General features: G+C 37.7%; 1 protein-coding gene across 2 annotated transcripts in view; it reads right to left on the reverse strand.

Annotated features, from left to right (window-relative positions):
- LOC134539585 (cilia- and flagella-associated protein 206) overlaps positions 1–22,930 on the reverse strand; it is a 50,807-nt gene that overhangs the window by 8,690 nt on the left and 19,187 nt on the right. For both annotated transcript variants that reach the window (XM_063381751.1, XM_063381750.1), the window contains exons 6-10: positions 20,006–20,219; positions 13,228–13,357; positions 10,480–10,584; positions 8,257–8,430; positions 7,059–7,207 (exon numbers count right to left, since the gene is read on the reverse strand). In XM_063381751.1, the coding sequence (XP_063237821.1) occupies positions 7,059–7,207; positions 8,257–8,430; positions 10,480–10,584; positions 13,228–13,357; positions 20,006–20,219 (772 nt within the window). The remainder of the gene's footprint in view (positions 1–7,058; positions 7,208–8,256; positions 8,431–10,479; positions 10,585–13,227; positions 13,358–20,005; positions 20,220–22,930) is intronic.

Below are 22,930 nucleotides of genomic sequence, written 5' to 3' on the forward strand. Positions count from 1 at the left end.
ACCCCGGCCCTCGCACAGTGTGAGCAGAGCTTCAGGAAAAACACGCGGTTTGAAAACTGCTCAGGATATTCGAGTGGGGGTCTGTTTAAAAAAAGCATTTAAGAATACGACTTGATGTAAGCTTTTGGACATACGCCATTGCTAAGCACATGTATGTCTGTAGAAGAAAACTACAAAAAACCCAAAAGACAAAAACCCAAATTAAGCAAAAAATTGGTGTTATCAACAGGATATAAACACCACATAATATTCCATAACAGGAATATGGTCAACAAACAAAAAAAAAAGAAAAAAAAGAAAAATGGTCTAACAGAACGAAAAAACTCTTACAAATGATGACAGCACAAAAATATTGAACACAAAAAAAAAATCAGCACAACAGTTGAAACGAGACAAAAACACGACAAAATGAAAAGACGAAACAAACACAATGGGTTTCTAAAAACAGAAACAAGCGAGGTTTCGGGAACTGAGTAACTGTGGAACTGAGAATACGCTGAGGAAGGAACAGCAGTTTTGTTTCCGCATTTGGTTTTAAAAATGTAATTTTAAATGAGTGAAAATTGTTTAAATGTGTGTTTTTCAAATCATGTTTAGACATTAAACACCCGGTACCAATTTTTGCTCCATGCACGACATAAAGACTGCACGCTAATATACAGACTTGTGCTTAAAGGCGATGATACCACACTAGAAGCACCAGCGAGCGTCACACTTATCACCCTGCCTCAATAACACCAGACTGCACTCTTTAACAACCACCATTCCTACACATTACTATGATTGTTTTTTTTATATAGAGTTTCTATCTCAAAACACAGCATAATATATTTGCTTGCAAAAGAAAAGTAGGTATGTATTTTCGAAATAGTTTAGGTCCAAGGGAATAATTTATGTAAAGTTAGAAAAATATAAAATAAAATCAATTATATCTCTACACTGTATTCTTTAAATAAAAAAATTTCACAAACAGCCAGATTATTTAAGTCTGAAGCACACATCGCAAGTCAGAGATATTGTGAAGAATATGGCAGACTATTGTAAGAAATCATCCCAGTATTTGCCTGGAGTGATGAATGTGTGTTCAGCGCTTTTTTGATTCTTTAGCAAGATAAAGTATGACTACTGATCACCATCAAAATTTAAAAAAATATATATATGACATGATGGCATACATATACATGCAATACATACCATTACTAAAGTAAATCATGTCAAAGAAAAAAAAAATTTAATTCCTGTAACAAATGGAAAATATTTTTTGAAGTAAATTGTTTTGAATTTAACAATTCCAGAAAGTTGTCAATTTCTTTTTTCCTTTTTTTGTTAATGTTACCTTTGACCTCACAAGTGGTTTAATTTTCTTGGGTTCTGTGTCTAGTTAAAAGAGAGGTTATTAAGATTGTTAAATTTTATTAGTGCTTTTAAGAGATATTGTGCCAGTAATTTTCAGTGATTTCAAAATTCAGTACAAAACATCCACTAGAACTATACATACGTAAATACAAATTGGTATTTTCTATTGCCAAAATGTAGAAACAAATCATACGGCAGACTAACAAAAACCTTTTCTTTATATACACAAAAGACACTCACAAACAAACACAGCATTGTGGAATTCTTGAGGTGTTGAACACAAAGAGAAATGTACCCAAATAAAGTTTAACACAAAACTGATGGTTTGACAGAAGAAAGTATCAGGGTTCAAACACATGACCACAATTAATGCATAATTCAGTGCTTGAATCTTAAATATATATCTACACTCTAAATTCAACAGAGATTCAAACAGCATAAGTTTGATAAATGCACTTACATCTTAATATATATATAAATCCAGTGTCCTGGTGTTTGTTTCCAGTAAACTCTTCACCAAGTCAACCGATTTTGATGAAAACTGGCATTTATGTGTAATTTTTTCCAACTTGAGAGATAGGATGGTTTTTATTTTGATTAATGGTCTTAATAATTTATAATTAATAATAAACTGATTATCAATGTTGATTGGCGTTTAAGTCTGGGAAACAGTGGGTACTTCGTCTCCATGACAACGTTGCGTGCTTGAGAGTCGGGAAACCATCGGTGCTATTCGTGTTTTCTTCGGTACATTACAAAGCATTGTATTAAGTTTTTGTCAAAATTAATTATTTTTCATTTTATTTCATTTATTATAACTGTAAATAAGAGATTTGGTCACATTACCCCCCCCCCCCCCCATTAATACAACCGTGCGAAGCCGGGTCGGGCAGCTAGTTTTTTATATTTTTAAATTTTATTTATGCCTAAAGTCTTGTGGACAGCGAGGTGATTACAGACGATTGCACACAAAAAGATGGTTCTACTCACCATTTCTTTTGCTCCCTAGGGGCATATGAACCTAGGTAACTCTCACACAGGCCAGGAGAACGACTTGAGGATTCTTTTTATTTTAAACCTGACATCTTAAAATACACAATTGTGAGTTAAGATTCATATGACATTGAAAATGTTTTTTGGCAATATCAAATATTGTGCCACAAATGATGAGAGCTTAATAAAGTTATGTTGTGTATGTTCAAAAATAACATTGTGATAAGGATGTGATTCACACAACCTGTAGTAATTAAAGAAATACATGTCAAAAGATATACTTTACATATTCAAATTAACATCATATATAAAAAAAACAGTGCGTGGAGTCCCTCCGCGCGGAAGAAGTGAAACTTCGTAATGTGGAAATGAAAATAGGAAGGGGTAGAAATTGATTTTTAGTGAAATCATATTGTTTCTTTAAGACAAACTTTATTAACATTGCTTACAATTCATAATTGATCACATCTTTTAATTATAATTTTCGAGTGGCGAAATATCCAAATCTATAACATTTACAATGGGATTATGATAACTAAAGTAAGATAAAAAATATTGAGTTCTATTTTTTCAATATTTCTTGCAAAAACTGCATCAATGGTAGTTCCCCCTTGGTTTTCACGACGCTCACACTGTTTACTTCGCTGCATAGCAAGAATACCACGCGCATGTGCTTCCTCCATGGTAGCGTTAAACGTTTAACGCAACCTTGTTGGAAGTCGCATTAGAAGTTTCACTTCAATAAACCATTTTCATTGTTTGGTGTTATGTGATAAGTAAATTGATTGGCCCAAATATTACACTCCACTGAACATCAGGAACAACACAGAAGCGTAACTCTCCCGACAGGAGCAGCATCGAGGGCCCCCATCCTACCATCTCACCACCTGCCGCGCTGTTTCCAGCAAGTAGCACGCATGAGGGAGTCCCGAGAGTTCAAAGTTCGGAAAGAGACTGCGAGTGTAACAAACCCAGAGGTGCGGGACGACTGGTCTATGAAAAGGTATCATACCAGCATTTGTCGGTAGCGATTTCGAGAGAACGCTGAAATTTGATAAGCAGGATTAGAACTCACGCCCTATGGACTGTAAGTCCAGTGTCTCAACAATGTGCCACCTAGCTCGATACTAACAACTTTCTCAGCGGAAACATCAGACGTATGAGTGGGGGCCTCTGGGACATCAAAATTTTACAGACGTTAACTTTCTGCATTTGAGTATGCAGAAAAATAAGAATTCTCTTAAAAGTTTGTTTCAAGTTAAAAAATGTTCAGTAAAAATCGAAATATTACCAAACTATTTTTATACATATTTAATATTTTTTTTAACCCTAAACATTGACTCACGCCACTATGTTTTTGGTTAGAAAAGTGCAAGTCTATGAACTTAGAAAATAGTTTAAACTTCATTTTTAAAAATAAAAATTACTAACAGTCAGTAAAAAAGTTTTACTAGTATTAAGTTTTGTTTTATTGTTGTGCTGAATCAAGTTCTTTGTTAATTTCCTCATCTTGATTGAATATCTACTTCCCTAAGGCATGTATTCCAAGACAAAAATAAGGGTTTAGGTGTTGAATATGCTACAACTGTACCCAAACCGTATTCCTAGTGCACGATAGGACATCCAGTCTCTTATTTTTAGGGAACGGATTTTGGTGTCATATCTGTGACTTAATCTGTTGCTCAAATTCCACGCGTGCGCAGAGCTCACTTTTTTGTTGATTTCATTCAGATGACGGATACGCATCTGACGCCATTCAAACATATGTGACAACTTGGCATGAACACCATCAGTAATATTAAAAAAACACTAAGTTTTTGGGTAAATCAAACACGTTTCAATCAGTGTTATTGAAAAACGCACCATTATTCCATCATTATTCTAAACACATCTTATGCATGCATATCTGTATAAAAACTACTAAATACCTAAATGACTCTTTAAAGTATTCATTAAAAAAATAAAAACATAATTTTTTTTTCTTTTAAGACAGGAATCACTATATTATGTCCAACAATATTGCCTGCATTGTCAGGCCAAAAGACTATATAATTTTGTCAAGGCACAACATGTTTTTAAGTTCTATCAATAAAAGCAGTCCATTATTTGAAGCACCTTGCAAAGATAGCATAGCCAACACATAACAACAAGTAACTACAAATAGACACCACTTATTATTTGTTATCATCGTTATAGTTCCCATCTGTTTGCAAAGAAAATTGTCCACCCTGCAAGGCTTAACAACCGTGATAGTTGTGCTGGATTCCATTTATTTGACTGTATTGCAGCAGTTTAGGTGCGCTGCAACAATTCCTTGTTGTTGTAATTCGAAGTCAGGGACGTTTTCCAGAAAAAAATTTCCAGCAAGATCGGCTACGCTAAATGAAATGTAGTATGTTCTATTAAAAACCTGGTGAATTAGCATTTCGCTTGAATCAAACCCATGTTGCTAGTACGGCTTGCGAAAAAGAAATTGTTGATTTTTTTTTTCTCGCCAGATTTTACATTGCTTAAGCCGGATATACAATAGTCCATCGGCTCCATCCGTCATCCATCCGTCGGTCATGTGGCCTGCAGCCAATCGGAGTGCTCGATAAATTTCATCCGTCGGCCCATCAAAAGTTTGGCAAACTCATACTTTTGACGGATGGATGGAATCTATGGTTTTGGCTGCGACAGTCAATTGTCACTACAATACGGAACTGTAGTGTTTGTATTTGGTCGTTCATATGTTTTGTATGCCCTCACGACTCAGAATTTTTCCGAGAATACACTAATTACAGCACGTACAAAAACTTGACGTAAATAGTAAACTACATCAAAGTAATTTTCTGAGAGTAAAACACTGATTGTTAGAAGCAATTACTTGGGAAAATATTTTGATGGACAGATGAAGTCATGTCGTGAATGGCTTTGCTAGCTGCGTGGCTCTGACGGATGAAAAGGTGACGGATGGACGGATGACGGATGGAGGTGTCAGGCTATTGTAATTTCGTCTTTGTGTGTTTCAAAAACTTCACAAAGATGATTAGAAACAGAAACATTTTCTTTCCGCCAAAATAAGTTTTTATATCACTATGGCACATGTTGCAAAACGCATAGTTCGATAATTGTTCACTTTTGGTGATAAAAGGAAAATTTCATGTATACCGACCTAAACACCTGACCATACTGATTTTTATTGTTTGTGGACATTATGACGGCACAAACCACATTACTAAATATTTTCATGCACAAGCATTTAACTTCTGAACACGCACAGAACAATACAACCCAACACATGCCGCCATTTCCACGACGGAACTAGAAGTCATGTGAATAAATTTCCCTCTCAGTTGTTTCATGAAAGGGAAAGGGGGGAAGGGAAAGAATTTGTTCATCTGCTTGCTTTCCAGTTGGTCAGCTCGATTCTGTTCAATACTGTTCACCTTTTCTTGTTTACATGACAAAATACATCAAGAAGAGCGGCCATATTGTAACAGAAACAAAATGCAGACAATCAATAAAAAAAATTTCCACTACTGCTATAAAAAAGGTTGAAATGAACTGTAAGCTTGAAAAGCATAAGATATATAGAATTTCTGCACTACCGTAATGTAGATTATTTTCCGTACAAATTACTGGAAGACCATGAAAGTTGGTAGGTATGCACTTGTATATATTCAAATTCGTGAATATCCAGGGATGTACAAAACATATTGGTGTGCCAAATTAAACTATATTATAGCCCAACTATCCTGGAATACACTGTACATTTCAATGGCCATAACAAAAAATAACCACAATTTTAAAAAAAATACTAGGAAAAATTAGAATAATACTATTTAATTCGTGCAACGGTGTTGATATCACTAGGATTTTTGCCGTAAAAATTGTATCAATGGTTTCTGAACGTCCACAAGAATGCGCTGAAACCCGTTTGTAGCCTCTCGCAAAGGGCACCATTTATAAAATCCGTTGTCTTTCTGTTACCTTGCTGGGTTTCGGTTTGGATTCGTTCTGGAAAACGGCACGTGAGTTAGGTTGCAGTTGTATCCCAACACGGCTGTGCTTATTCACTACCTTACCCGAACGTCTTGGAATACCGCCCTAAAACTTCTATTTGCTCTGAAGAGGGGGCGGTTAGCTGGAGGTACGTACTTCAGCAAAAACAAGATATCTTTTTGACATGATAACGTCTCATAAAACGATGAACGCCGGCTGCACGCACCAAAAAACATGACTCATTGTCACGTACCGCCCGAGCCGAGCGTGCAAGAACCGGCCAACCACCGTGCGAGAAAAACTTCTATAATATCAAACAGGTTAATGCGGGCTTTTTAAAAGCAGCAATTTAAAAAATTTGTATTATTTGTCCAATTTCGTCATTTCAAATTAACAATTTATTAACATTGATTTGATTTCAGTTTAATTTTATAACTAATTGTCCGTGATTATATTTAAAACAAATTATTTAAATTAAATTTGCAAAAACTGTAAATAATATTTGAAAATTAAAAAGTATGCAATTTTTTCATCAATGTTTTCTTATGACGTCACGTAAAATTATCGTTCGTAAACTGACTTCATAGACAGCCCCCCAACCCCCCCCCCCCTTTTTTTTCCCCTCATAAATGTGGCCTTGCTGTGTGGATACTGTACTGTATTCTGCAAGCGTGTCCCCACAGAGTAGCTGCACAACTACTTCGTGTCTGCTGAGTGAGCCTCACTATTCGGGATCCTTGTCGAACTCGTAGGCAGCCTCCGGGGAAGAGAAGGCGTAGTATTTTCCCTGCCAGCTGACCACTCCTATGTTCTGATTGGCCGGGACCAAGGCACCGCGTCCCTTCGCCAGCACCCAGGGGCAGAAGCCTTGGTACTGCCATCACAACAACACATTGCCACTTAACTATAGATCTATTTCCATGTTACAGTTTTTATAAAACAATAATAAATGCTGATCGTTAAGAACTCAAATTGCAGGAGGTCAAATCAAACAAATGAACCAAGTTAACAAATTAACAAGTAAACTCTTAAAACACTAAAAGTTTTTAAAATTAAGTATGCTCTAATCCATTTTGGAACACATTCAAGTATATTTTGAATTTTTTCCAAGGATATTGTGTATGGAGCTAAGTAATCTTCACACAACCACTATACGTATTATTTAAATGTTAATATGGATCGAGAAGAGACCCAGACATTCAGAACAGCAGGCATGAAGCACGGAGAGCACAGAGAGTTTTCGAAATATCTCATGAGAATGCACGGAGAGAATTAAAGTTAAGGTGTTGGACTGTTTTGAAAGTCTTCAGAACAGAGAGACAGTACAAAGGAAGATTTCATACCTTTTTCCACCACACAAAATGTTTTGTATGCAAAAGAAATTATATGGTAAAAACTGCTAAAGAAAAAAATTACTGTTATGCTATGTTCAATACAATTATATCATTTTAAAATATAATAAACATTATGTTAACTATATAAAACTGAATTATATCTACTACTTCTGTAAAAACCCATTTGTTGCATTAATTTAAAAAAATTTGCACAGTTATCTACATATGTTTTGTATTGTTAAACTGCAAAGTAGTCAATTACATTGCAGTTATGTGATTGGTAGAGACCGGAAAAATTCGCGGATTCATTTCGTGATAGGCTGAAATTCAAACAAGTGTACAATTCTGCTGGTTCTGCTATTGGATAGCGGTTTAACTGGAGCTCTCTGGGCCAATGAGAGACTATCGACCAAAGAAGCATCGAATCACAAGCTACCCAGTGGAGACGCCTCACAATTTAGTACCCAATGAACACGCGTGTTTACTTGGGAAATGCAGAGGATAATGGAGGCTATCCTAGAGGTCACTGAATCCGCGAATTTTTCCGGTCCCTAGTGATTGGTAATGGGGTCACCGTCCCGCGCCTCACCTGCAGGCAGATGCGGTCGAAGTCGGGGGAGGAGGCCGGGTGGACGACCGGGCAGGCCATGCCGGCCTGGTCGATGAGGGCGCCCATGCTGGCCTGCAGGCGCGCCTCGTCCGAGAGCACCAGCTCGTCGCCCAGCATCGACCGCAGGAGGGCGTCGTCTATGCCGTCCAGCGCCTGTGGGTCGGCACGTCCGTCACTTTGCTGAGCATGGACTTGCTGTACGAGCCACAGTTTCCATTTGCACATCGTCAACACCAATTAAAAAGTTATTTTCTAAAAAAAAAAAAATAAATAAATAGCCAGTCATGGGGATTGTCAACAAAAGTGAAATCTACAAACTTTGTTTTTAAATGTGTAATACTACATCATTTCTACGTCAAATGTACGTAAGAAAATGATTTTGGTATTAAATCAGTACGATGTCAGCATGATATAATTTATCCTTACATAATTTTTTAAGTCACAACAGATGTCAGTGGTATGTAAAAATTACGTAAAAATTCATTACCTAGCTATGACTTACCAGAGATGTTAGACAAATGGACGTGGACAAATTAACTTCGCTTACTGCTACTACATCATGTCGGTGACGCGAACTCACAAGATTTTAACCCATCCAAAAAAGAGTCCAACACGCACATGATACAGTAGAGTACATATATACAATGTATTAGTGTACATATGCGTATACATGTACGTCGCCAGTCTGGCGCAACACGTCACTAGCATGTTAGTGACGCGAACCCAAGAGTTTTGCCTCTACCAAAAATCGCTCAACGCGGCTAAAGAAGTTATCACTTCAAAAATCTTAATTGTATTTATGTAAAAACACAAAAATTTCTAATATATACAAGCAGCAGGTAAGTGTTTAGAAGAGGATGCAAAATTTTTTGCATGTTCTTCAAACAAGGAAGGCAGAACAGCAGGAAGCAAAATACGTGTATTGAATCAAGTCCTAGCATAAGAGTATTTGTAAAGATTTTGTATAGCACTGCAGTAAAGAGATGTGGTTTAGTAGCAATAAAAAAGACAAAAAAAATTTGTACAAAACAATATGTGCTAATTACAAATAAATGTTTAAAAGTGATCACTCATATAGAAAAAAGTTATCATTAAAAAAAACATAAATGATCCTTCATGGTTGTGCAACTAACACAAAGGCCTCTCACCCTCAAAGAGAGATCTGGGTCCAAAATTTGTACTGTCTCACAGAGAATGTAATATGTTTTTTCAGGATAATCCAGTATCACCTAGCCAATGCAGTCCTTCATCACACCTAAATACGATCCGGAGTTAGTTCGACTCAAAGGTGTATTACTCCACTTGCCAGATGAACTAAAAGTATTGGTTCTCAAACTTTTTGAAGTCGGGGGCACATTTAAAATCCTAAAAATAATTGTAGGCGCACAATATACAAGTTTCTGAGAAATATTTTATAGTAATTTAGTGAAATACTATAGAAAGACTGTGATAAAACAAATAAAATGAAACATTCCTCAAGTATATTCATTCTTGTGTTTATGAGAAACATGAGCCTGTAGAGTTCAAACAATATGATATGTCAAAAATTGGTTGTCTGTAAAGTTAGTTTACGGACGATAGTTTAACGTGACGTCATAACAAAACATTGATGAAATGATTGCATACTTCTATGAATAAAATTGAATCATTCTTATTGAATTATCACTATTTTGTATGGATACAAAGAAGTGAAATTAAATCTACATTTTAATTGATAAATTTACTTTTATTTGCACTCATTAATTCAAATATGTTTATTACTTTAACGAACAGATTATTGTAACTATAACTTTTATACATGTTTGCTATTTAACTTCTTCCAATCTGTGTTATTCTGTTAAGGATAGGACGATGATAGGAAAAGTAGGAAACGAATGGGAGTGTTTCAAGTTTAATGTGCCTCTAAAAAGTCAAATAGATGGTTGTTCCAATCGAGTGGAAGAGAGATAGATGCGGCGCAAGCGTACAATGAGTGTAACGGGACACAACGTAACGGGACAATGTGCGTTATGGGACACTTTTTCATGCGTGCAGCCGGCGTTCATAGATTTATTAGACGTCACTTCAAAAAGTGAGGGCTATCCGTAGTGAAATTATGTAACAGAGTGGCTACTCGACACACATATCTCTGGAATACCACACGGTGCACGCCGCGCTCTGAGAACCACCGCGCCCAAGTGTCGGCACGGCGCCGCGCTGTACCTCTGCGTAGTCGTGCAGGCTCCACATGACGCTGCTGATGCCGGTCAGCACGGCCATCTCGTCCTGAAGTCCGCACCAGATGTCCGACAGCTTTATAAAGTTCGGCTGTAAAACAAGACCACCGCAACCCCCGCCATGATGCTGTTTGGCTGATCAGGGGGCTGCTTTCAAGTTAAACTCAACCTAACGTCACCACAAACATGCCTTTATTATCTTTGAAAGATTTGTGCAATGGGAGTGCATGACTTGATGTAAGCTTTTGGACATATGCCATTGCTAAGCACATGTATGTCTGTAGAAGAAAACTACAAAAAACACAAATTAAGCAAAAAATTGCTGTTGTCAACAGTTGCACCTGTGTTTTCGTACCATGTGCGTCTCTGCCTGAGGACGGGAGCAGATAGCTGTTCCCGAAACGTCACTTGTTTCTGTTTAAGAAAACTATTGTGTTTGTTTCGTCTTTTCGTTTTGTCGTGTTTTTGTGTCTCCTTTCAACTGTTGTGCTGAAATTTTTTTGGGTTCAATATTTTTGTGCTGTCGTCATTCGTGGGTTTTTTTTCCGTTCTTTTCTGTTTTTGGAAAACTATTGTGTTTTTTTCGTCTTTTCGTTTTGTCGTGCTTTTGTCTCGTCTCAACTGTTGTACTGAATTTTTTTTTGTGTTCAATATTTTTGTGCTGTCATCAATTGTGGGTTTTTTTTCGTTCTGTTAGTCCATTTTTCTTTGTTTTTCTTTGTTTGCTGACCATATTCCTGTTATAGAATATTATATGGTGTTTATATCCTGTTGACAACAGCAATTTATTGCTTAATTTGTGTTTTTGTATTTTGTGTTTTTTGTAGTTTTCTTCTACAGACATACATGTGCTTAGCAATGGCATATGTCCAAAAGATTACATCAAGTAAAATATGCATTTCTTATGATTGCAAACCAGAACCCCTGAGACGAAAGTTCGGCTCTGGAACCTACTGTGCTATGGAAGTCGGCTGCAGTTTGAAAGAAGTATGAAAACCAGAATTTCTTGGTTCCGCAAATTCTGTGATCCATCGCCAATTGGGCTGCTTGCATTTAGATTATTTGGGGGTATTCAGGCTTTTGAAGTCCCATCAAAAGTAGATGAAATGAAATGAAAATTTGATTTAGTACGATCTCTTGGGACACAAATGCCATTAGAGATTTGCGCTGTTCGTCATGGGAAAAATTTGTAAATGCAAAATAAGAAATAAAAATTAAAAAAAAAAATAAACCCACAGAATAAAAGCCTAAATCAGCTGATCTCAAAATAAAAATTCTCTATTGCATGATTCATTTAAAAAAAGAATATGAAAATTGATTTAACATATTTCTGACAGCTAGAAAAATTAAGTGTACAGGTCTTGTTGCCATTGCCATTTATTTGTATTCTCCAGCAAGTTGAAAAAAAAATTGAATTGAAAATTGAATATGTTTAAAAACTGCAGTCGTGGTTGTTTAGAATGACACTAATCATGCTGCCAGCTGCCTAGAAGGCAAGTCAGTGCAGGAGTGCTCTTCTTTGTTCTACATACACCCCCTTCTTCTCCATGCAAACAGAGATGACCAGCACGGCTTATCCCACTTATCTCCCCACTCGAACATGCAAGAGGTTACTCCAGTTGCAGATAACCACGCGAGACAAGCCCGTCAGAATACACTGCCCCACACGGAAAGTTGGTGGGGTACAGCTTGATCCACACTTATTTTATACACGTGAGGTTGTTGCTTTTTATGGGAGTATTTTATTTCTAGCAAACAATTTTTTTTTTACGTTCATAAAATATTTTATAACTTAATGTAAGAAGATTCAGAAAATAGACTTTGTACGAACATCCCTAAAACATAAACTTTTTTCATAAAATATTCCCATATTTGGTAAAAATTTTGTTTGGAAGACACATCACTAAACAAAAAAATGTTATGTTTCATAAATAAAACTTCTTGTTTTCTAACATGAGCCACTAAAAATGGACTTCCTGCGGTCCGCTCGCTAAGAATTCTGCACCAATCTGTCTTTACACTTCCTTTGGCAATGAGAGACAATGGATATTTCATATAAAGTAGGCTACAGATTTATGCTCAAGAAGAGCTCTAGTTAAATAAATAAATTAATGTTTCACTAACAAATCATCCAATGTTTCTAAAGGGAAGCACGAAGATTTTATAGTAATTTATTTCATGATGGGAGATTAAATTGCTTTACTAAGATTATTTATCTCATGCATAGTAACTTTGCAGATTATTTAATGATTTCTAATTTGGTATTCCCATTCAAACTCTGTCGGCGCTTGGATAATCCGGAGTTTCACTGTCGTCTTGGGGGCTTCGCGGTCAAGGTGTCCACAGTTAGTACTTTCGTACTAGATCGTACTTTTATATTTTTTTTTGTAGTGGTCTAGTACATTTACGCTCAGATCTAGTACTTTTTCCTTTAATATAATAATATTACAGTTAACTCCAATATGTTTTATTATTAAGCGTGATTATTTTTAAAAAACTATGGAATGTATGTGCGTGTGTGTGTGGTGATATTTAAGTTCGAGCATTGAGATGTCATAATAACTTCCTGAATTGTTAAAACCATAACGAATTATAATTTTCAAATCTAGTACTCTTTTCTCGCCTGAGTTGGTAGGAAATATTTTTTTCCTTGTGGACGCCCTCGGGGGGGCTCACGAGACTAGAGAAGTAGACGTACACACACTCCCGAGGACGCCGGCGGGCGGATACTCACGTACACCTCGACGGTCGGCACGGCGGTGCGGTAGCGCACGGAGCCGTGTATCTGCAGCAGCGTCGCCTGCAGTCCGACCAGGAGCTCCTCCACGCAGCTCTGCGAGGACTCCACGTCCGCCAGCAGCCTCCTGTTACGCCAGCACACACCGCCAGCTTCACTCTCCGCGCATCCGGGGCGCTTCGCCTTCACAACCACGTGGAAACTTTGACCTTTGAATATATATATATACTGCATAGAAGTCGCGAGTGGATAGGATTTGCTCTACATTTTTCAGGAGCGTACGATGAGCAGCTTGGGAACTTCACCGCTGCAGTGCGCTGCCGTGACGCCCTGTATCGTCTTAGGTTGTTATTTGCACGTTAGAGCACAGCACTGTCGCCCGCTGTCATTCCCCGCACCCCCATCAATCATTCACTGCAGCTCAAGATCGTTCAACGGGAGGGGGGAGGGGTGTTTGAAGAGTTCGACACTTGTCCGCTAGGGACCACCACAAGTCGATGCCCTAGAGATGGTGGCGATTGCGGCGGTGAATTAACCAACTACCTCAAAACCGTATTAGAAATTTTAACATGTGCTGGCGACTTCTATACAGTATATATATATATATATCTTATATATAAAATTCTCGTGTCACAGTTTTCGTTGCCATACTCCTCCGAAACGGCTTGACCGATTTTGATGAAATTTTTTGTGCTTATCCGGTATCTATGAGAATCGGCCAACATCTATTTTTCATCCCCCTAAATGTTAGGGGTAGTCCACCCCTAAATTTTTTTTTTATTTCCAGTTTTTGGTAGGAAATCACCATGGCAACGGCTGTTGCTTTGTTGATGCTTCATTCGTCTCTATGGCAACGGCTATTTCATTGTTAGTGCAGTCCTCATCACCGTTGAAATTTTGCAAGTGGTAGTGGGAGGGGGAGGTGTGGTGGTAGTGGGAGGGGGAGGTGTGGTGGTAGTGGGGGGGTGGAGGGGGAGGTGTGGTGGTAGTGGGAAGGGGAGGTGTGGCGGGAGTGGGAGGGGGAGGTGTGGTGGTAGTGGGGGGTGGAGGGGGAGGTGTGGTGGTATTGGGAAGGGGAGGTGTGGTGGTATTGGGAAGGGGAGGTGTGGCGGGAGTGGGAGGGGGAGGTGTGGCGGTAGTGGGCAGGGGTAGGGGGAGGGTGGGAGAGGGACCGCCGACGCCGAGCAGATTTTTTCGCGAAATATACCTGCCCCTAATGTTCCTTATGTTACGCAGGATGACATTTTCCGAAAATTAGATCTAATGGGTGGTTAAAACCAGGCAACAGTGGGTACTTTGTCTGCATGAGAACAGTATTTTGCATTGTTCATGCCTTCTGCGTCTCCATGGCAACGGGCATCGCGCGGCAGTGGCGTACCCACAACGAGGGGCATGTATTATGAGCGGCGCAAGAGTGATCTGCCTGTAGACTGCCGTAGCGAAGTACGGGTACATCAGTTGTACGTTGCGTGCACGAGTCGGGAAACCATCGGTGCTATTCATTTTCTCTCCGGTACATTATACAGCATTGTAATAAATTTTCACTGAATTTTTTTTTTATTTACCATTACTATAAATGGGAGATGTGGCTTAATTTTTTTCCATTAGTACCTATAGCCGTGCGAAGCCGGGTCGGGCAGCTAGTATATATATATATTCAAAGCTTTGACTGAGCCCGATGTGCCACCACCTCCCCCCTCACACGCCGCGAGCCCCCTCCTCCCACCACCGCCCTCTAGTGTGTGAGTGTGTCGGCCCCAGGGTGTCCAAGAGGAAAAAATATTTCGTACCAACTTAGGCGAGAAAAAAGTACTAGATATGAAAAAAAAAGTACTAAATTATAATTTTTTTTATGATTTTTAACAATTTAGGAAGTTATTATGGCATTGCAATGCTCGATTTTAAATACCACACCACACACATAAAACATTCCATAGTTTTTAAAAATAATTACGCTTAATAATAAAACATATTGGAGTTACTGTGATATTATTATATTAAAGAAAAAAAGTACTAGATCTGAGCGTAAATGTACTAGACCACTACAAGTACTAGATCTAGTACGAAAGCACTAACTGTGAACACCCTGGTCGGCCCGCGCCCGCCGATGTGGTGTCAGTGCTCCGCTCCCGAGAGCTGCCGAGCAAGGACGAACAGTCAGTGAGTCACGAGCGCTGCGAGAGGAAGGAGCTTCACGCACCTGTCAGTGATGCAGGGGGAAACACACGGGCTATGTCACGGCCCTGGGAACAGAGTAGCCGGGTCCACATGCCCGTCATACATGTGGCGGCGCCCTAGCATTCGACGGACACTTCAACTCCCATTGGGTAGCAACTTGTGTAATAAAATGATTAGACATTTTTTCAACTCATTTCTACCGAGCACACTTGCACTGCAGTGTATTTGAAAGATACAGTATAAATTTTTGAAGTGAAAACTTCTATAGGAAGGTTTGGATAGGGAGTAAATTAATGTAAGTCGTCATCGACATGGTCACGTGATGTGTTAATGTTTTTAAATTTCAAGGATAAAACTTAATTTATTCTATTTTTAAAGATACAAGTTTTTAATTTTATCTTTTATTTACCAAGGAATTTTTAACGTTATCGTGTGGTACATATTCCAAGTATTGGATATTTTTTAGTAGGTAGTTAAGTTGAGGTTATGTTTTTTCTTTCGTTTATTTATTTACCTTGTGCATTTCTTCAAATGTCAGGTTATTGATTTATTAGAGAATAATGTTGATTATTTGTAGATTAAAGTTAATACTTAATAATTTTTTATTCTTTCAATACTTCATTTCTTCTAGTTAAAAGGCATTATAGGCAGGAGCAAAACTTATGGGTTCGCGTTGACGACATGCTAGTAATATAATACCAAATTCATTTTCTTGTGTACATTTGACGTAGAAATGAAATCATATTACACATTTAATAAAAAAAAAATTTAAGTTTTCACTTCTGTCAACAGTCCCCATGACTGACTTCTAGTTTTTTTTTATATATATATTTTACATAAAATCCCTAACTTGTTCATAGTTAGTGTTCGCAGAATGAAGCAAACTTAAAGCTGAACAAAAAGCCAACTTTCAAGACATTTCAGCTGGTAAACACTGGAATGAAGCAGATAAATATAGTAAGAAAAAATTAGTATTTTCTTTTTATATCTGTTATCTAAAAAACTTCCTACTGAATACGCTCTACATATAAAACTTTTCATGAGGCCAGCAATGAACCTTGTTATTTTCCCAAAGTTATATTGTCAATGTGAAATGCAGCAAGATGCCATGCATGCTACAGTTACCCTCAGGCCTACCTTTATTTTCGTTGAAATAATAACATTAACTCCAAGCTGGCTGAACATAGTCTAAAAGACACAGGAAACGGAAAACTGCAGCTTAAAATAGGTTATTTTCTTTTCATGTACAAGTGTACATAATAAAATACAACTATTTAGGTATGTTACTAGTAAAACGTAACTCAAGCACAGATACAAGTGATTTAGTAGATGGAAAAAAAAATAACTTGATAGTAGGCAGAACCTGGACAGGCTAAAATGAGAGGTAACGGGCAGGTGATGACTAATGTCCCAACTAGTATCACTATTAAGAGGTGATATATAGTTGTTTAAGAGGGTTGCAACAGAGCTAATAAAGGTTGGACTAACAGACAGGTAGCTACTAATGAAACTGAAATTAAAGCTTACTGATAAGAAAAGCTAGAAAGCAGGATCGTGGTATTTCAAATTATCACATTTACATGATGTAAGAGTAAAAATAAGGCAAAAGTGACATTTTAGAGTAAATAATGTAACCAAGATATTGAAAGAATAATCAATAATAATGCTGTTTACACCTTTCATCACAGAAGACTGTTCACAGAGGAGCAAACATTTGTTTAGAGAATACATAATTGCTCGTTTAATGGGGAAGATTGACTTAGGAAATTTTTTGTGGTCATATGTCTTCACTGCATTAAAAACATGTCTAAAGACACCTCAATTATGAACAAAAAAAACATGATATGCAAACACACAGACAACCAGCCAAAATCAGCCAATGTCAAAAGTTAAAAAAACATAGACAGCAGAGAAAATTCCATGGAAGAAATTAGTCTAGAATAATATCACAGCACAGACAGATACTGTGGGTTTACAACGACAAGACAGTTGCAAAAAAACAGTAAATTCAGACAAAAAAAGATGGTTGTCTGTAGAGTCGGTTTGCGGACGATAGTTTAACGTGACACCAAAGTCATAACAAAACATTGATGAAATGATTGCATACTTTTATTAATAAAATTGAATCATTTTTATTGAATTATCACTATTTTGTATGGATACAAAGAAGGAGTGTAATGAAATATACAATTTAATTGATAAATTTACTTTTATTTGCACTCATTAATTCAAATATGTTTATTACTTTAACAAACAGATTATTTTAACTATAACTTTAATACATGTTTGCTATTTAACTTCTTCCAATATGTGTTATTCTGTTAAGGATAGGAGGATGATAGGAAAAGTAGTAAACGAATGGGAGTGTTTCAAGTTTAATGTGCCTCGAAAAAGTCAAATCAATGGTTGTTCCAATTGAGTGGAAGAGAGATAGATGCGGCGCAAGCATACAATGAGAGTAATGGGACACCGCATAACGGGACACTTTTTCGTGTGTGCAGCCGGCGTTCATCGATTTATTAGACGTCACGTCAAAAACGACCTTTGACAATGACAACACCACAGCAATGATACTAAACATATAACGTGAACAACACAACAGCATTATTAGTTTAGTATCATCGTTAAGTTCGTCTCTTTGTCACTGTGGTGTCCAAGGATTTCTTTTGTCTTTATTTACTGTCTTGTTGTAATTGTCTGATTGCTGTCAGCCCACTGTGTTTGCCTATTATGTGGTATATTTTCTGACTTAATTCTTCCATGGAATTTTCTGTTCCGTCTATGTTTTATTGACTTTTGACAGCGGCTGATTTTGGTTTGTTTTCTGTGTTTTACATATACTTTTTTTGTTTGTTTCTGATTGAGGTCTTATGACATACAGTATAACAAGCAATGGCATAGGTCCAAAAAAAATCCTATATCAGATCATTTTGATCATTAATTTTTTTTTGACTGAGAGATACGAGTTTTTATGCTGTTTTTTAGATTGTCTTGTGCCTAACACATTCACCCTTGCCTAAGTAAAGATAAGTATGCACATCTTAGATTTTTGTTTCATTGTAAGGTTTCGCTTTGTGACGATCTGATATTGTTACAGATACAACAGTAGCCAAGTAAAAAAATGATTCTCAATTGGACTAACACACTACGTGAGGTGATATTGTGTGTAAATTGATATTACAACATGGGGCCTTACTTGATATTCTTACCTTTTCCATTAAACATTTGCTAGACCTCACAAAACACTTTCATTGCTCCAGAAAAGAAGTGGCTGAGTTTTTATGGATTAGGAAAGTCGAATGACATTAGGCAATTGTAAATGAGATGACTGTGCTAGGTGCAATGAAAGTATCATGTTTTATCGCATAACCGTCGCACATTTAATACTAAAATCAAGTTTGAAAAGTAATGGTGCACTTTTTTGTGGAAAACTTTGTTGTTGTTAGGAAAAGTTATTTATAAAACAAAACCCATTCATGGAAAGTACGTTTATTTAAAAAAAGAACAATGGAGTATACAAGAGCACGCCAAACAATTTATATTAATAAGTAATGCAACAAAAACCTTTCTTCAACTTTAAATAGAAAAACAAAATCTGTGACCTGAACGCAAGCCACTTGAATCTGTGAGGTGAACTAACGCGCAACTATCATCCTAATACACACTTATGCAGTTAACTCGGCACTTGACAGAGAGAGCGTTGCATGCAATTGGCGAGATATCAATATTCGACTACGTGCGCGTGCTCTATACGGGAAGCAACATAACCAAACATGAATGATGCCAACTAGTGCTGGCTACATTTTTATAAGCGGTACACCGCGGCAACGCAGACGAACAGATAAAGATTATAACGTTTAAAAACACCTTTCAAAGAAAAATTTACACACCAGACCACTTCGTATTTCTGTTAATTAAATAAGTAGGTGGTAATGTCCGAAAAAATATTAGATTTCTACTTTAAAATACATCGTTTTATATGGAATAGATACGTACACAAAGCGCTCGAAATCTAATAGCGGGACCAAAAACATCATGCGACGTTTACGAGAGAGTTTTTTTTTATCCCAATTTTGACGCCCTAAAATATGGGTGCGACAATTATGCGCGTGCGACGATTATGCGATAAAAGAGGTGTTACGTATTTGGGTTAAGAAATTTTATACGACAAGGTTGGCATTATCTGGGTTAATATAGTTGTGTTATCTGGTTGGTATTTATGTACGTGACAGTTGAACTGTAGCCATGTTTGTTAAGAGTTGTGTCTTTAATAAATAGGGACCGGAAAAATTCGTGGGTTCCGCGACCTCTAGGATGAACTTCATAGTTCCACGTACACTCAGTCAAATGCCACCCTCTCATCGGCTGCTGTCTTGTGAAGGTGTCCCAACGTAGCGGCCTGTGATTCGATACAGCTACGGTCGAGTGTTTCTCATTGGCCCAGAGTCATCCAGGTGAGTTGTGAGCCAATAGCAGAGGCAGCACTGAGGTATAACTATTTGAATTTGAATTTCAGGCTGTCGTGAAACGAATCCGCGAATTTTTCCGGTCTCTATTAACGAGTAAAGACGTGTGCAGGGTAAAGACACTGCTGTACCGGAGGTACACCTCCTGCTGCCGGGCGAGCAGCAGCGCGTCTCGGCAGCGCTCCACCTCCGCCCAGGAAACGCGCGCGCGGCCCGTCAGCGCCAGCCCCCGCCAGCCCGCGTCCACCGCGGCCGTGAGCACGCTCGCGCGGCCCATCAGCTCCCTGAGGCCGCCCTCCAGGCCGCCGTGCGCGCTCGTCAGCGCCCGCTGGAGCACGCTGGGCACTGCACAGCACACGGCGCGCCCGTGCTGTCTCGAGCCCCGGGTACCGCCCAGACACGTTACCCCCGAGTTCCCTCGTCTCGTCAGTCAACCTTGCAACTGCACTCGTCACGCATCTTCCAGGCTTCGTCATTCAGCCCACCTTCCTTCTCCCTTCCCCTTGCTACCCGTTCCCCTTTTTTCTTTTGGTAGCGTCTTTCCCCCACTCCTTCACCCAGGGCCAGTGCAAGGTAAATTGGCACCCTAGGTGAAAAACCTTAATGCCCCCCCCCCCCTTTCCCCCCCCCCCCCCCGCCGGACACCCCAAAAAATTGTCCTTGCCTCAAAATACATCACGTAAGCCTAATATTTTGTCAACAATCAAATGTAAGCAGGCTTGTGTTTTTTTTTCTTTCCTTTTTTACTTATTACAAATCATAAACAGGTCACCATGGACTTTAAATAATTACTTATATCAATATAAACATTCCAAACTGTTACAAAAATCCATTTTCATCTAGTTTCAATAACCGTTAAACATATTATATCAGCTGTTATGTGTCGTGCTGCGCCGCCCCCAACTACTTGGCGCCCTAAGCGGTTGCCTAGCTCGCCTATATGGACGCGCCGGCCCTGCCTTCACCTGTAACTACAAATATGTACACCATAACCCATTTCAATCACACATAACACGTTGAACAACTATCAAATTTTTTTCATGCACAATTCACAGTTTTGCACTGTTATCATTTCAATCACTGCTATGCAACCAATGCTGTAAATTTGTATTACATTTGATCAAACATTTGAAACATAACATTACTGATTGTGATCAAGTAAATGACTATTGACTCTTAAATTCGAGCTTCACATCATTAAATCAGCCCACGAAAGATTCAATGAGATAATGACGGAATCGTAAAAATCTGTTCTCTTTCACTTTTTCGTCAACTTTCTGAAATAAATCTTGACAAATGACAGATGGTTCACACCCACTTCGTTTCTCATCATGAACATTCATGCGGTCATCTTTAAAAGCTCTAAACCATTTCCATACCATTCCATCGGTCATTATGTTTTCTCCAAACACTTCACTGATCTGACGATGAATTTCAGCCGCTGTCACGCTTTTAGCACTAAGAAAACGAATCTCAGCACGTATTTGACAGTTGGCAGGATTCTCAATCGGCGGAGGCATTTCAAATACTCACAAACAAACGTTAAAAACTGTGTAATGGCGTCTGTAGCAGGCCAACAGATGTGGGTACACAGCCTGCATGCAAGGAATGGTGACCCTAGCAAAGCAGCGGCCTAATTTCAAAATGGTACGGTACTTACTTAAAAAACACGCCTCATATGAATAGCCCTTGTACATAGCTGCAAGGCTACGCAAACCTCAGCCACATCTTGCATCTTCATTGTCACTGATGTGGCCTAAACCCAACTGCTAAGAAGTAGTAAGTGACAATTTTAGCAAAACACTACATATAATTAGTAGGGGCAAGATTTTACAGTTTTATTGTTAAGACAATTTCTTTTTTAAAACAGGAGAGTTCAGTGTTTTTGGTTTTATTTCGTACAAGGTCTTTATTTATAAAATTTGTGTATTATTCAATAAATATAAAACTGAAGTATTTATTAATTCTTTTTTCACCAAAATAGTTTAGTTTCATTTTGATTCACACCTGATGCACTAACACAGTAAAATCATTAGCAATAAGCATGTGCGGAACAGAACAACTCAGAAAAATCCAAATAAATATGCAAATTTTTGTGTTTGAATAGTATGCCAACGTTATTAATCAAACGTGTGTTACTAATAAGGAAAGCAAGTGCAAACAACTTAATATTAATTAGTTCCATTCCATTTTGGTACAAAATTCATGCTAAAAATTGACAATAAATGAATTTACAATAAGAAAAGATAATTTTTTTGACATGACGTCTAATAAATCGATGAATGCCAGCTGCACGCACAAAAAAGTGTCCCGTAACGTACATTGTCACGTTACACGTTGTCCCGTTATGCTCATTGTAAGCTTGCACCGCATCTATCTCTCTTCCACTCAATTGGAACAACCATCGATTTGACTTTTTCGCGGCACATTAAACTTGAAACACTCCCATTCGTTTCCTACTTTTCCTATCATCCTCCTATCCTTAACACAATAACACAGATTGGAAGAAGTTAAATAGCAAACATGTATAAAAGTTATAGTTAAAATAATCCTTTCGTTAAACTAATAAACATATTTGAATTAATGAGTGCAAATAAAAGTAAATTTATCAATTAAATTGTATATTTCATTTCACTCCTTCTTTGTATCCATACAAAAGAGTGATAATTAAAATAAATTATTCAATTTTATTCATAAAAGTATGCAATCATTTCATCAATGTTTTGTTATGACGTCACGTTAAACTATCGTCTGTAAACCAACTTTACAGAGAACCATTTTTTTTTAATTTGAGTTAAGTTTTGTAATACCTCTGATTCATTTCATGTTTTTAGTAACATTTCGGGCTGAATGGGGTTTTATCTCGCATTTCAGGGTTATATGTTGTATTTACATGCTTTGCAGTGTTATTTCTAGTTAATCAAATTTTCCCAAATAATCTTGCCCTTGATAATTACATAATTTAAAGGGTAAAATTTTTTTTTTCATTGATAATATTACATTTATTGTGGCTCCAATTTAAAAAATGAACTTTTCCACATTAACAGGTGTATATT

This window comes from Bacillus rossius, chromosome 15 (genome assembly GCF_032445375.1).
Source record: "Bacillus rossius redtenbacheri isolate Brsri chromosome 15, Brsri_v3, whole genome shotgun sequence".
NCBI lineage: Eukaryota > Metazoa > Arthropoda > Insecta > Phasmatodea > Bacillidae > Bacillus > Bacillus rossius.